Raw genomic sequence first — 13,936 nt, forward strand, 5'->3', positions numbered from 1 at the left:
AACCCCAGCTTGGCTACTCGATAGTACGTAGGCCTCTGATGCAAGTAAGATGAGGCTGGCCTCTACCCCATGCGGCCTTCGATATATCCGTAGACTCAGCCTCAGCCCAAATTATGCTCATTAATTGGCATATAAGGGAAAGCCCAGTCACGCTTCTCCCCTCTGCCTCGAACCTGGTTTCCTCTCCACTCATCACTAACACTGCTTTCTGATTCAATTCAGCATGGATCAATACATCCCGTGGGACTACACACTGACTTCCACCGCCGGGCAGTGTCCTTCCAAGGCTCGAGTCCTCGGCACCTACGCCGTCACCGCCGCCATCATCAGCGCCCTATGCCTCCTCGTCGGCCACCGCCGCATCGCAAGATGGATCACCTGCCACTGGCTTGGACACCCAGACAGCCGAGCTTGGCGATGGACGTGGATCTTCCCACTTGGACTCTCACTAGCTGCGGCGGCCATCAACGTTGCCATCATAGTACAGCACGAGAGCCGCGACAGCGATTATCCTCGACACTCGCTCTTCTTCCTACAGCTCACCCTTCCAAGGATGTCCTTCTTTTGTCTTCTCATCGTATTCTGTATTCAACTACTCCACAGGAGACACGAACAGGTACGTGTACATGTGATTAGGCAACCCCTTGGTGCCAATCACGACTCTGAAAGGGGCCATTAGTCAGAATACTAAAGGACCTGGTTGTTAATACAAGGACAGACTAGGCAAATCCACGAAGGCCAAGATGTAGGGACACAATCTCTTGAAATGATCCCGTTAACAGTTTCTTGACTACCTAATATGAGACTGACATCCCGTTCCACCACACAGGAAAACGCAGTTAAGAAAGGATTAGTCTCCCAAGTGGACCACGGCTCAGCAGCAGCAAGCGCCTTGATCGCCGAGCTCCTCATTCAGCTCCCTCTCTTGTCCTACCTAGGCAAGATAGGCTACTTTGCTTTCAGCAACGGATATTTACCCACCGACTCAAACTACCCTCAAGTTCCCACGGCGGCGAGGATGATGCACGGCGCTGCTCTCTACCACCTCGGAAGCAGCTGCGTCGCCCTCCTCGTCTTGATTGTGTATTGCACGGGCCTTTTTCCGTCGTTTAGGCCCTCTCAACACCGTCACATAAAGTATCTCATGTGCGTGTGCGTTATCTTGGGAATGTTCACTTTCTGTGCCGATTGGATTTTCTGGGCTGGTTTTCTAGAACTGGCTGGAGATACGTAAGTTATCATCCTTGAAAAACACTGAAGCTTGACTAACCTTGATAGATACTGTGTACCCGAGCTTGAGTTGCAAGCTGGAATCCGGATTGTTCTGTCGGCACTTGGTGCTTTCTTTGGAGGAGCTATCTAGGAAGGGAACTTCTCTTGGAAACTCTATTGATACCAATAACAACAAGGGAAAAGATACAGGGACGTAGACTGGAAAAATTGTATCTATTATGAACTATGAAGTGTTTCGACTGTTATCGTATAGGTTCTTTTTCATTCTCGGCCTATTCTTGACCTATCTCTCCTGGATTGCGTATGTGATCGTCTTTTGACTTCGACAGTAGTAACGTCAGTTAATGATCAACAACCGTGATATGTCTCCTCAGTGGCTTAAACATATACTAGGAAAGCGTTGCAGAATACTGCCTTGATGGCTTTCGTTCATAATCATCAATGATAACAAACTAAGAGTACCTAAGTAAGAAAAGCTACTTGGCTAACCAATTCATCGCTCATCATATCTATATCCATCAAAATATCTTACAAAACGAACTACTTCTCACCAATCAATGCCAGAGCCAACTGCTCAAAGTCTCCATCCAAGCCAGCCTTGATATCGGACCTCAACGAAACCCTGAAATACTGCTCATACCCTGTTCGTGCCAGTTGGATGCCGTTGGGGCGCCAATACAGCGCGAGAAGCCTGTTGATAAAGTGCTTCTCCTTGCGCGAACTCCTCAGGGGCCTGTTCAACTTGGATGCCACAAAGAGTGCCGGGTCTGTTGCATGATCGAGCATCATAAGCAGAGCATCCTCCAAGTCGCCGCGGAACTCCTTCTCGATCACATCCTTGAGTCTTCGGTGGTACTTTTGCTGGTATGCGTCGCTGATGGCGCGAAGTTGCAGGTCGCTACTGCTGGTGAAGATCTGGGCCACCACAATAGCATTTGCGCCGATCTGTCCTTCAGTTGCATTCTGAAGCTCCGTCACCTTTTGATCGATTTCCACGGGGTCGATTGCCGTGATGCCCTCCGACCGGGTTCCAGAGAGGGCCATGCTATAGAGTCTGAAAAGGGTGTCGTCGACGTCATCCTTGATATCAGATAGCAGCTCCTTGCCCCTAACACGCTTGTATTCGGCAGCAATAGCACGAATGTCTGCGTTCGAGCGGCAGAGAAGAACATCGTTAAGAGCCTCCTCGTCAGTACCCAGGCGATTCAAGGCTTTTGACAGGACATAGACATCGTTTGCCAGGGGTCCACGTATCAGCGCAAGAAGGCCTGTCTCCAAGCTACCCCTTGTTTCGCTCTCAATGTCCTTTGCCAGGTCGCGCAGGAAGCGGCTGTTGTAAGCCTCGACAAACTGCGCCATGGCCCAAGGGTTGCGATATTTGCTGTTTGTGAGAACGCGAATCAAGGCACGCTCATCGCAACCCATACCCTTCATGGCTTTCCGAACAGCTTCAACATCGGCCGCTTTGTCAACGGCCATTGTTTCAAGCTTCTGCTGAGGGTCATATCCTGGCGATGCTTTTTCAGGGATGCTGACTGGTTTGGGTTGTGCGGGAGGCTGCGCTGGCCCTGAGGCATACTGTGATGGGGGCTGCTGCCATTGCTGTCCTTGCTGTCCTGGGTAGGGCTGCTGGCCGGGATATGGTGCTTGACCTTGAGGCGCACCATACTGTGGTTGAGGGGGATAGTTAGAAGGAGGCTGCCACTGCCCATATGGAGCGGGAGAAGGCTGTTGGCCATAGGGAGCCTGCGCTCCTTGAGGCTGCTGACCGTGGTATGGCTGTTGTGGCTGGCCCTGAGGGGGTTGCTGATATTGACCTGGCTGGCCTTGAGGAGGATACTGTTGTTGAGATGGATCCGAGTAGTAAGGCTGGTTTGGTGCTTGACCCTGTGGAGGATACGACTGCTGCGGGGTCGCGTAAGGATAGGGCTGATTCGGTTGCTGTCCCTGGGGCGCATAACCGTAGGGCTGCTGAGCAGGATAGCCCTGCTGTTGCTGGCCCTGAGGCGCCTGCCAATACGGAGGTTGTCCAGACATAGTTCTTGGTACGAGTGTTGATGGTGATCAAATGTGAATAGCGGAACAAGATGTGCAATGATGCTCGAACGCAGCGCTATTAAGTCGAACGATGAGGCGTTAACTGCGGAGGAGGCCTCCCCTGGCGGGTTGCCTCACAGGGACTAGACTGAGCTGTAAGCCTTGCATGTCACCCAACGTCACAGTAAGGCGTTTTGTCGATTAAGTCACATTTAGCCTATTCGATTAAGGTTAGCTCGAAGCTTGTTTAGCTTGTGTGGCGCCTTGTCGTGCTTGTGTCGCAGCACTGCCCCTCAACCAAGTCAGGCAGAACCGAGGCGCAGAAGCGGAGAAGCAGATCAGGACCTGGTTCCCTGTCTTGACCTCTATCATTGCAGATACCTTATTCGACCTTGTCTGCCTGGATATGATGCTATGATGCGCATCACGAAAACTACCCGCTGGTCGGAGAAGACAGGGATGGCTCAGTGATGCAGCCCCAACCAGCCATGCCATTAGCTCGGCTCAGCGCGGGCTGACACTGGGAGAGCCCATGAGCCAATGTCGCACCTAATCTTGACCGACTCCAAAAAGAAATCCGTCTTCTCGATGACAGGAAACCCCCACTCGGCCGTGTCTTTCAGTGCCTCGGCCTCCGGGCAGCGGACTTGGTGGGCAGTATCAGCCCAGCGCGGTTCTTGGTAGTTGCATTGAATGCTTAACACAATCATTCAGCTATCGATATGCCATTATTCTTGTTGGATTAGAGATAGTCAATAGTTAAGGCACTTAATGGAACATGATGTAAGGGTCAAAGAATAAGTTAGAGGCTGTATCTTTTTTATTTTCCGATAATTCTTTAATATCTCAGGACAGTTTTTTAACATTATAGGATTGATTTTACATAGTAGGATCATAAGATACTTGTGGATATCTGCTGAATATGAGTAGCTATTCTCAGTTACGTGCCAAATAGGGAGCCAAGTACTAGTAGAACGGCGGGTGATTCTTTTCAGAATTTTCAAGTCTCTCCCAACTTGTGCATTACGCCAGTTATCGTTGGAAAGTATGGCATTGCTTCGAATTGATGCCAAAATTCCGTCGCCAGTCAAATGTGACTCTAGAGGCCGCAGCTGAGGCGAGGATAAAGACCAATGACAAGAGAACATCGGATTTACTCCCCTCACAGCTAACCTTGGCATCGGGTTTATCTGACGCGTCAGCGCGACAGGCTTATACACATGTGAATTGATGGCTTTGGTGCATCAGCAACTTCAACTTGACGCAAGGGAAGCTCCCATGCCGATCATATTCTCTTGGCATGCAGTTGCAGATGATGTGTCTTAGATGCCAGCCACGACAATTACGAGGCATTTTCTGAATTCATCTGCAAGGAAAACCTGTATTGAGTTGTTAACTCGCGTATAATACAGAACGAGTGAACGTGTGTCCCATCATCGAAAATCATCTCCATCGAGCCTCATTGCATCTCTGTCCAGCAGCTGCACTAACAACAAGCATGCGTTTTGCTCTTATTGTCATTTCTACCCTCTGGGCGGCCACGTTGGCCAGTCCAACTCCTCATCCCCAAGGCACCTGGGAAATTCTATCCCCTATCCCCATCGCACCACGACAGGAACACTCAGTCGCTGCCCTCTCGGACACCACTCTCGCCATTATCGGTGGGATCATCCCAAATCCAGACGGAGAGGGTATCAATACAACCTCGATCGTACAGCTTTACGACATCCCCTCCGACACGTGGCGATCAGTTGCTCCGGTGCCTATCCAAGTCAATCACCCTAACGTTGCGGCGGTTGACGGCAAGATCTATCTCTTGGGTGGACTTTCTGTCGCCTCTGACGGTGCTTGGAGAGCCTTCTCGGACTCTTGGGTCTACGATCCTGACCGAGACGAGTGGTCGTCGCTAAATCCAATTCCAGATGCTGAGGAGAGGGGAAGTGCCGCTGTGGGCGTTTATGGAGGCACCATTTACATGGCGGGAGGCATGCGCACCTTGGTTCCAGGAGGCCCAGGCGGAGAGCAAGATACTGTCGACTTTGTGTCTGCCTTTGACACAGTCTCGTCAATGTGGATCAATCTTCCCAAGCCGGCGAAGAAAATTCCCGAAGGACGAGATCATGCCGGTGTTTCTGTCGTAGGAAAGAAGTTCTACATTCTCGGGGGAAGACTCCGAGGCCAGCACAACGTAAAAGACACCGCCTTCATCCTCGATCTCAAAAACCTACACAAGGGATGGACCACCAGCGAGGCAAGAATGCCCACTCCCCGTGGAGGTGTTGTTTCAGGCACAATCGGGTGTGAGGTTTACATCATGGGAGGCGAGGGCAACACGGCCGCCGGAGCAGAAGGCGTCTTTGATAACGTCGAGGTGTTTGACACTAAGTCCGAGACTTGGAGGAAGCTCGATGCCATGAGGCTTCCCAGGCACGGAGGGTCGGCTGTGGCGGTCAATGAAGGAATCTACCTTCCTGGAGGAGGCACGAGACTGGGTGGTTCTCCTGTTGATGTTTTGGATGTTTATTGGCCGTGAAGTCTGGATGCTCTCTGTCTGGAACTGATCTTCTTTGTATTAGATTTCTATGATAGGTACTAAATTCGCGCTATATTATTATACTTAGAGATAAAACTTAAGTATATTAAAAAAATTTTTTATTTTTAAAGCTAAGTTTTTATGACTTTAAGCTGAGCTATTATAAAGTAAGTGCTAAGGCTCTTATTAAAATTAAGATTTAATTATTTTTATAATTTTAATATATAATTATATATTATTAAAAATAATTTTCTTATATATAAGAGTTATTTCTTAGTCTTAGTCTTATTATATCTAAGTTAAGTTATTAACTAATAAGGGCTATAGCAGAGCTCTGGTGCCCCACCCTACCCATTTGCTACCCTGTAGTATTTGTCCCCACGAGCGGCGCAGATCACTTTGAGTATCTGCCCAAGACAACTGCGGTCCAGGTTGACCAATCTCGGGTTCTAATAAATGCCGCGGACATAGAAATCAATCATCACATCAGAACTCGCGGAACACCGCCAGGCAAGCGGTCCGTAACATCGGGTCATATTCCTTGTAGGCGGACGCAAACCATAGCACAGTTTCTCCGTCTCTGTCGCTCTTAAAGCGGGGGTCTCAGGTCTACTGATTTAGCATCAATGAGCCTTAGCGGCATGCCAGGTGTGTCGTGGGACCATCCGCGGACCCCGATTCCGGTTACCCAAAGACAGCACAGCAGTGAAGTCAAGTATAAAGCACCTGTGCAAACTTCAAGAACAGTGCATTCCCTTTTCAACCCGCATCACAGCATTTCTTCTACACCCTCCCTTTACCGGCCCAACTCCTTTTAGCCCAATTACGAGAACAATTCAAGATGGCGTCCCCGCAACCCTTTGCCAACAAGGTTATCGCCATCACCGGCGCCGGCAGTGGAATCGGCCGCGCCACCGCTCTCTACCTAGGCCAGCGGGGTGCCTCCCTCGCTATCTCAGATGTTAACAAGGCCTCCGTGGATGCCGTCGCTGCCGCAATCCACGCTGAAGTCCCTGGCGCCAAGGTCATCGCCTCGGCTGTGGACGTGAGCAAGGCCGATCAGGTTAAGTCGTGGATTGAGAAAACCGCTGCCGAGTTCGGTAAATTGGACGGCGCTGCCAATATTGCTGGCACGGGTGGCAGTGAAGAGCCTGTTCCCCTGGACGCCCAGACTGATGACGGCTGGAACTTTGTCCTTAATATCAACCTCGCGGGCACAATGTACTGCCTTCGCGAGGAGCTTCGGGTGCTTTCTGAAGGCGGATCAATCGTGAACACCTCGAGCGTGCTGGGCTTGCGCAGCTCGCCTACTCCAGGAGGCAGCCCGTATGTTACCAGCAAGCACGGCGTACTCGGATTGACCAGGACCGTCGCGAGAGAGTATGGCCACAAGAACATCCGTGTCAACTGCGTCAACCCGTGAGTTAAATCAAGTCTGGCCTGAGGATGAGAGCAAAGCTGACTACTCATGGAAAGAGGTGCGATTGCCACCCCCATGATGGGTTCGTATGACGGTCAACAGAATCCCTTGCCCGAATACATTCAGCCCCCTATCGCTAGATGGGGAGCTCCCCAGGAAGTCGCGCAATTGATTGGGTTCCTGCTGGGAGACGAGTCTCGCTATATTAGCGGGACTTCGGTTGTTATTGATGGAGGATTGCTTTGTTAGCTTTGAAACTCAGTGGGGGTTTAGCCATAAGGGCTAGAGTAGTGAAGTTATAGATAGAAATCTAAGCCATGTCTCGCTTGCAAGAACTAATCGATTCTTTCTCCACGACCGATGTTCTGCCGCCTAGATGCCTAAAAATTGGCATAATTTGTCCAGGTGCAGCCACAAGAGCTTGGCATAATGACCTACGGCGTGTGATTAAGTCACCAAGAAGGAATTGACTCCATCAGGACCGTGACTGGTATTAGCTCAATGTAGAACCTCGAAGAGCTGTGTGGATGAAGTACGTTGGAGAGGGAGGGAAAACGAAAGGGTGCAAAACCAGTGAGTTTCAGCCCGCCAGCCCAACCCGACCAAACTCAATTCCTCGTCGGCCCTGCTGTAACCTCTGTTGGCTCCGACAGAAAGCCTCCGTCTGGCCTTCCGTGCACGTTTGTGGAGCCTTGGCAAGTCTCGTCATCCCAAAGGGCGGGATGGCCCGTAAGCAAAGTTGAGCCACTAGGCAACTTGTCATGTAGATATATGGACCAGGAGAGGCCATCGTTTATCCGATTTGAAGAGAAGCAAATTCTTGGTAGCCGCTCTTTGCCTGCTCTAGCTACCCAAGGGCTCGAAGAGATATCATAGCCTCTCTGCGTTTGCTATGTCCGGCTAGCAATCCAAGTTAAAAATGCCGGACGGTCCGGTCTCATACCGACGATCTCTGTTGTTATCGGCCTCGTCACCACCCTCATCCCTGTGGGCGAAGTCGTCACCGGCTGTGCTCCCAACATGCTCCAGCCCTCTCTTAGTGATGCCACGGTTTCCTAGATATCTACTGGATCATGATCGTCGATACCACGCTCTGTGGGCGGGGCGATATGTGTCGTTTGCATCTTCTCACTCGCCGAAGCCTCGTTCCGCTCCAAGCGTCCGAGATCAATTTTTCAGAACACTCTCTATGATTGAGACAAGAGAGTCACAGATTCTCGAGCCGCCAGTGGGGCATGTCGAGGGTTGTCGAAATGGATGGGGGTTTGCAGCTTGGCCCAGGTAGAGGCCGACGCCTATTGAGGCAGTCATTCACCTACGTCGACACTGTTACTGTGCCCATAGTTACTATGTTGGCACAAGACGAATGCCTTGGGGGATCATCTGACGCTTTAGGTGCCGAGGCACTGAGTAAGATACATCCAACAACCATGCTAGAGTTCCATTGACATGTCTTGTGTTGCTGAGTTCTAGAGAATTCGGCCTCGCCCGGCTCTACTGCGTGCCAAACCTATCATATATACCCCAATAACTGGGCATTGTACTCCTGCAATACCTTACGATAAACTAGGACGATACTGCTGATGGTTTGGAGGACGGCTGCCTCTGGCGTACAAGAATGATTGAGGGGTGTTGTCAGATATTGAGATGAATTGTGTGTGTATTTCTTTCTGTGCGTCCCTTCTCCTTTCAGGGCTCAAGCGAGGTTATACATGCCTTTTCTACGAGATGTGGAATCATCTTGAGTGGCGATATTCCCATGGCTAATTCGTCCTCTTCCCGCAGCTTCCAATAGCTTCCTTTTGCCACATATTCAACAATTTTGGACGGGTCGTTATCAGCAACAAATATCATGACTGACGTACGCTTGAGTCAAGCACAGTTCGGCGCAGGGGCCAGGCTCGGGCACAGGAACCGGACTTGAGTTTGAAAATTGCGCCGAGGCGCCGTTCCTTACCGACCCGAGGTTGGCAAGACCTTTCAACTACTTGCTGCCGAAGGAGGGGATGTGTATTTTGTACATGGGCCAGCACCGCGACGGCGATCAGCTGAGATTCAGACGCCTGGTCCTAATCCACCAGTGCTCCTTCCGATGTCCAGAAGCCGCTAAGAAGGCCTACCTCGGGGGCAACCCAGATCTCAGCCCCACAGATGTGATGCAGAGTCTTGGAGCCGGGGGCCCCGGACCCCGTGGGGTATTCAGATGCATCTATGTTACTAATTAAATTTCATCGCTTCGGTCTGCGCCGGGGCCATCTTGTAAAGCTAACAGGTTGTCGATCCTGGAGTTGACGGGGCTGCTCTAGTGGCGGAAGAGAGGGGTTCTGAGACGAGACATCCGCGGACACCGAGGCGGAAAGGCAACCCAGTGGCATTGGGATATTTAAGTAGATTCTACACGGAATAATGAGTACATGTACAACAGAAACATCATTTAGTTCTAGTTCAAGGCCCTTTCACAGTCAAGACCACAACAGCAGCCAACACTTCCATCATGTCAACCGACAACCCCAAGTCTCCTACCGTCGTCTTCGATGTTGTCATAGTCGGAGCAGGAATCTCTGGCATCAACACAGCATACCATATCCAGAAGGGGGCGCCCCAGCCCACGTCCTATACTATACTCGAGGCAAGAGACAACATCGGAGGCACCTGGGATCTATTCAAGTATCCTGGCATCAGATCCGACTCGGACATTTTCACTTTCGGCTTCCCATGGAGTCCCTGGGATAGAGATGGAGTTCTGGCGCCCGGATCTGAAATCGCCAATTACATGACCGAATCTGCTGCGAAATTCGGCATCGATAAAAAGATCTGCTTCAATCACAAAGTTGTCTCTGCGAACTGGTCCTCCAAGCAGAGTCTCTGGGTGTTGGATGTCCAAACGAGGGAAGGCCACTCGACCATACACGCTCGGTTCCTAGTCCTAGGTACGGGATACTACGACTACGATGAGCCTCTCCAAGCTCACATACCGGGAATCAAAAACTTCCAGGGCCCTGTGATCCACCCACAGTTCTGGCCGGAGAACCTTGACTACACCAACGAAAACATCGTCGTCATCGGCAGCGGCGCCACCGCCATCACCATTGTTCCCGCCATGGCCGAGAAGGCCAAGCACATCACTATGCTTCAACGCAGCCCGACCTACGTCGGCTCGGTTTCCCAACACGACAGCTTGGCCAAGCTGGAGAGTTTTGTTCTGCCATCAAGGCTTGCTTGGAGTGTCACACGATTTCGCCACATGATCGTTGACTATCTGTTCTATTACTTCTGCATTTTCTTCCCCGAATTTGCCCGATCACTCATCCGCGGCGAGACGGCGAATCTTCTTCCATCGTCTGTTCCTGTCGATCCGCACTTCGAGCCGCGCTACCAGCCTTGGAGGCAACGCTTCTGTGCTTGCCCCGACGGCGACTTCTTCGCTGCCTTGAGGTCCGGGAAAGCAAGCGTGGTAACTGATACTATCAAGGAGGTGACGGAGAATGCGATTCAACTGGACTCTGGAGAAACCTTACGGCCAGACATGATCATTACCGCCACCGGTCTCAAGCTGCGATTGGCTGGCGGCATCCGTGTGTCCGTGGATGGTCAGGCTGTGGATTTTTCGAAAAAGTTCCTCTGGAAGGGCTTCATGCTTCAGGACCTCCCGAACCTAGCGCTTGTTCTTGGTTATGTAAACGCGTCCTGGACCTTGGGGGCCGAGGTAACTGGAAAGGCCGTCGTGCGCATTCTCCACCAAATAAAGCGAGAGTGCGCTTTGAGCGCCACACCCCGTCTGGAACACCCAGAGCGAATGCAGCCGCGGCCTTTGTTCCAAATCTCGGCTACGTATGTGCGAGACGCAGACTCCAAATTTCCCCAGGGAGGCACGGGCCCGTGGGCGCACAGGTGGAATTATCTGCCTGATTACTGGAAGTCGGTCTGGGGAGACATCAAGACTGGATTGGAGTATTCTTGATTCACTCGTTGTCCAGAGAAGACTCCCGCAATATTCAATGTGTACGCAAACATTGCTCCATGCTATGGGCCGTCAGATGTGCTTGGAATTGATTTTCGTCAGAAACAGAGAAGCCAATAGAAATGCCACTGATACAGTGCCCATGGAGGTGCTTTGAGAACTGATGATCGTAATTGCCGTATTATGGTGAGAATGAAGAGACAGGGGATCGAAGAAGAGATCTCCGGGAGCTGTGGTACGTGCCTGCGTAACAAGCGGCCAATTTCACGACAGGATACAGCTTAAACAAGATTAACAACCTGCTTCTTTGCCGTAAATCGTCCATCGCCTGCCATCCATATATGCGCTTGCATCAAGATAACAATCGCGAACCAGCTGGTGGCAGGGGTGCATGCCCCGGCCGGGCATATGTCGTATAACCTTACCGCCAGCGAAGACGAGGATCTCGTCGTTGGCCGGGTACGTGAGCCCCAGGGAACAGGGGCTAGCCCCACGCTGCCGCCCTTCTTCTTCTGATCTGCCACCCTCTTTCTGGGGAACTCGTCGCAGTGGGGCCTCAATATCGTTGCATCCATGGAAAGGCCCGGGGACTCTGGCAGTATCACCACAAAGGGTTCGTCAAAAAGTTCGTCGCCAGTCGTTACCAGACGCACTCTCCGAGTCTCTAGCAAGGGCATGCCAGTGACAAAAGACGTCAAACTGGTGGTTCTCGGCCGGGTACATCATTCCAGCGGATGTACGACAGGCAGGTATGTTTTCTTCAAAGACCGTATTGGAGGTTCAAACTTCCAGCACGGACGTTGTGTAGAGGCAGCCGTGTTGTAAATCGAACTAGGGTCCCAGCAAAGGTTAAGGATTGGGAAGAGTCCGCTGCCTAGGATGGGAGCCTGGAGAATGGGCGGGTGCGAGGGCTTGCCGTGTCGAAAAGATGCCAGCAGTCTCTGGGTTCGCGGTTAGACCCGGGCCCAGCGATCAGCGGCGACGGTTCGATTGTACAGTGTCCGATGCTTGGTTGATTGTTTGATTTCCTTATCCAAAGCACTGACCGTCGACGATCCAGTTTCATGCACTGCATCATGCTGCGTTGCTGCCTGGAGCCCGCGGACTCCAGGCGGCATTCTTGATGTACGGATTTCTGAGGAGACAACATCGACGTGTCCCGCTCGCTGCGTCCGTAGTTCGCTACAAAGAGACATCATTGCGGGGAAGCATGCCCCCCGGAGCCCGCGGACTCTGGTCAAACGGCGTGACGAAGCCAAAAGACTTCTGCCGCATGGAGTAGCTATCAAATTGTGTGCTGGCCCTTGCAAGGGGTGATGGCACAAAGTCTCAAGAGAAAGATGTCAATAAAACACCCGGGCCAGTCCCTGGTGCGGTGGGAGCCATCACTGCTTGTTCCTCACCGTATGCTAGACTCGAACACTGATATATCTTAAAGATGCACTCTTTGTGGTCGAGGCAGCCTTTCAAGGCTATGTATATTCTGTTTATTATACCGCCGGCCATGTTACTAGCTGTTGCCCATGCCGTGTTCGCGAACCTGATGCGATTCAGTCGTCCACACCCTTCCTGGTCGTTCCGGCAGGCGTTTGCTCTGCGGCTCGTCAAAGCCCTTGTCAAGCACCAATCTGCACTCCGCATGCCAGCACCGCTTTCTCTCGAGCCTGGATCAGAGGGTGACAGATTCGTCGTTGTGTCCCCAGCAGCCCCGGCGCGGTTCAAAGGCCCAACTGACGGAGTTGCCATCCAACCAGGAAAGGTCGGCGGGACCTGGTCTCCGGCTCCCATACCCGCACTGCCGAGGGCACAGCAGGATCAAGTCGTGGCCCTTCACTTTCACGGCGGTGCGTATGTAGCGGGCGACGGCCGGGACAACGACATGGGATTCCTTTCTCGAACACTGCTTCAGAATACGCCATGCACGCACATCTTTACCCCACAGTACAGGTTATCTAACAACCCAGGGGGCCGGTTCCCCGCTGCTCTCCAAGACGCCATCTCCTCATACTCTTACTTGGTTCACGAGCTTGGAATCGCGCCATCCAGGATCGTCTTGAGCGGCGACTCTGCTGGTGGTAACCTCGCACTAGCTCTGCTACGCTACGTATCTAGCTTTGGTTCCGAGGCCGACTTGCCGTGGCCACGCGCCGTGATGCTGTGGTCTCCGTGGGTTGACCTCGCCTTGGCCAAGGGCCCAAAAAATGCCGAGGCGCTCCCAAACTATTCCTCGGATTACATTCACAGCAGTTTCGGTGTCTGGGGCGTCGAGGCGCTCACAGGTGACGGGGCCGTATCAGCGATGGATCCATACATTTCTCCTGTATATAGCCCCTTTCGAAGTGAATCACCAATATGGGTACACGTCGGTGGGAAGGAATTGCTATTTGGCGAAATCATGAGGTTACTGGAGGGTTTACGCGGCGCTGGGACTAGCGTTGAATTAGCTGTCGAGGATCTTGCCCCCCACGATATCCTCAACTCGGGCCCCTTGTTGCAGTTTGAAAAGGAGGCGGTGCTGGGCGCCAAATTAGCCGGCGAGTTTCTTGGGCGTATTACTGGTTAGAAGGGGACGATGCGTATCTTAGACACCTTGACTAATTCATTCGATCTTCTGGTTCAGTTAACCCATCAAGGGCCGGGCTTCAACTATAATAAGAACACATTGTCAACACATCGACTAATTCATTCTTTCGGTGGGAGAATGGGTTTTCTGCCCATGAGAGAAATACCTAGCTATACGGTGCTACAAGGC

General features: G+C 51.8%; 6 protein-coding genes across 6 annotated transcripts; 5 read left to right on the forward strand and 1 right to left on the reverse strand.

The window, feature by feature from the left end:
- Nucleotides 1-211: 211 nt before the first annotated feature.
- Nucleotides 212-1,363, forward strand: NCS54_01228600 (Hypothetical protein; the record flags this gene model as incomplete). Its single annotated transcript, XM_053157526.1, has 4 exons — nt 212-616; nt 719-745; nt 830-1,230; nt 1,279-1,363. Exons 1-4 carry the CDS (start codon nt 224-226, stop codon nt 1,361-1,363), a joined length of 906 nt encoding a protein of 301 aa, XP_053013501.1. The 5' UTR covers nt 212-223.
- A 410-nt stretch (nt 1,364-1,773) lies between these two features.
- Nucleotides 1,774-3,297, reverse strand: NCS54_01228700 (Hypothetical protein; the record flags this gene model as incomplete). Its single annotated transcript, XM_053157527.1, has 1 exon — nt 1,774-3,297. The coding sequence occupies exon 1, from the start codon at nt 3,268-3,270 to the stop codon at nt 1,774-1,776; it is 1,497 nt and encodes a 498-aa protein (XP_053013502.1). The 5' UTR covers nt 3,271-3,297.
- Nucleotides 3,298-4,726: 1,429 nt separating this feature from the next.
- On the forward strand, nt 4,727-5,803 carry NCS54_01228800 (Hypothetical protein; the record flags this gene model as incomplete). The annotated part of the gene is made up of 1 exon (XM_053157528.1): nt 4,727-5,803. Exon 1 carries the CDS (start codon nt 4,769-4,771, stop codon nt 5,801-5,803), a length of 1,035 nt encoding a protein of 344 aa, XP_053013503.1. The 5' UTR covers nt 4,727-4,768.
- Nucleotides 5,804-6,644: 841 nt separating this feature from the next.
- Nucleotides 6,645-7,472, forward strand: NCS54_01228900 (3-oxoacyl-acyl-carrier-reductase; the record flags this gene model as incomplete). Its single annotated transcript, XM_053157529.1, has 2 exons — nt 6,645-7,222; nt 7,280-7,472. The coding sequence occupies 2 exons, from the start codon at nt 6,645-6,647 to the stop codon at nt 7,470-7,472; spliced, it is 771 nt and encodes a 256-aa protein (XP_053013504.1).
- A 2,245-nt stretch (nt 7,473-9,717) lies between these two features.
- On the forward strand, nt 9,718-11,184 carry NCS54_01229000 (Hypothetical protein; the record flags this gene model as incomplete). The annotated part of the gene is made up of 1 exon (XM_053157530.1): nt 9,718-11,184. One exon carries the CDS (start codon nt 9,718-9,720, stop codon nt 11,182-11,184), a length of 1,467 nt encoding a protein of 488 aa, XP_053013505.1.
- Nucleotides 11,185-12,688: 1,504 nt separating this feature from the next.
- On the forward strand, nt 12,689-13,747 carry NCS54_01229100 (Hypothetical protein; the record flags this gene model as incomplete). The annotated part of the gene is made up of 1 exon (XM_053157531.1): nt 12,689-13,747. One exon carries the CDS (start codon nt 12,689-12,691, stop codon nt 13,745-13,747), a length of 1,059 nt encoding a protein of 352 aa, XP_053013506.1.
- Nucleotides 13,748-13,936: the final 189 nt, after the last annotated feature.

The sequence above is a fragment of the Fusarium falciforme genome, chromosome 10 (genome assembly GCF_026873545.1).
Source record: "Fusarium falciforme chromosome 10, complete sequence".
Classification (NCBI taxonomy): Eukaryota; Fungi; Ascomycota; class Sordariomycetes; order Hypocreales; family Nectriaceae; genus Fusarium; species Fusarium falciforme.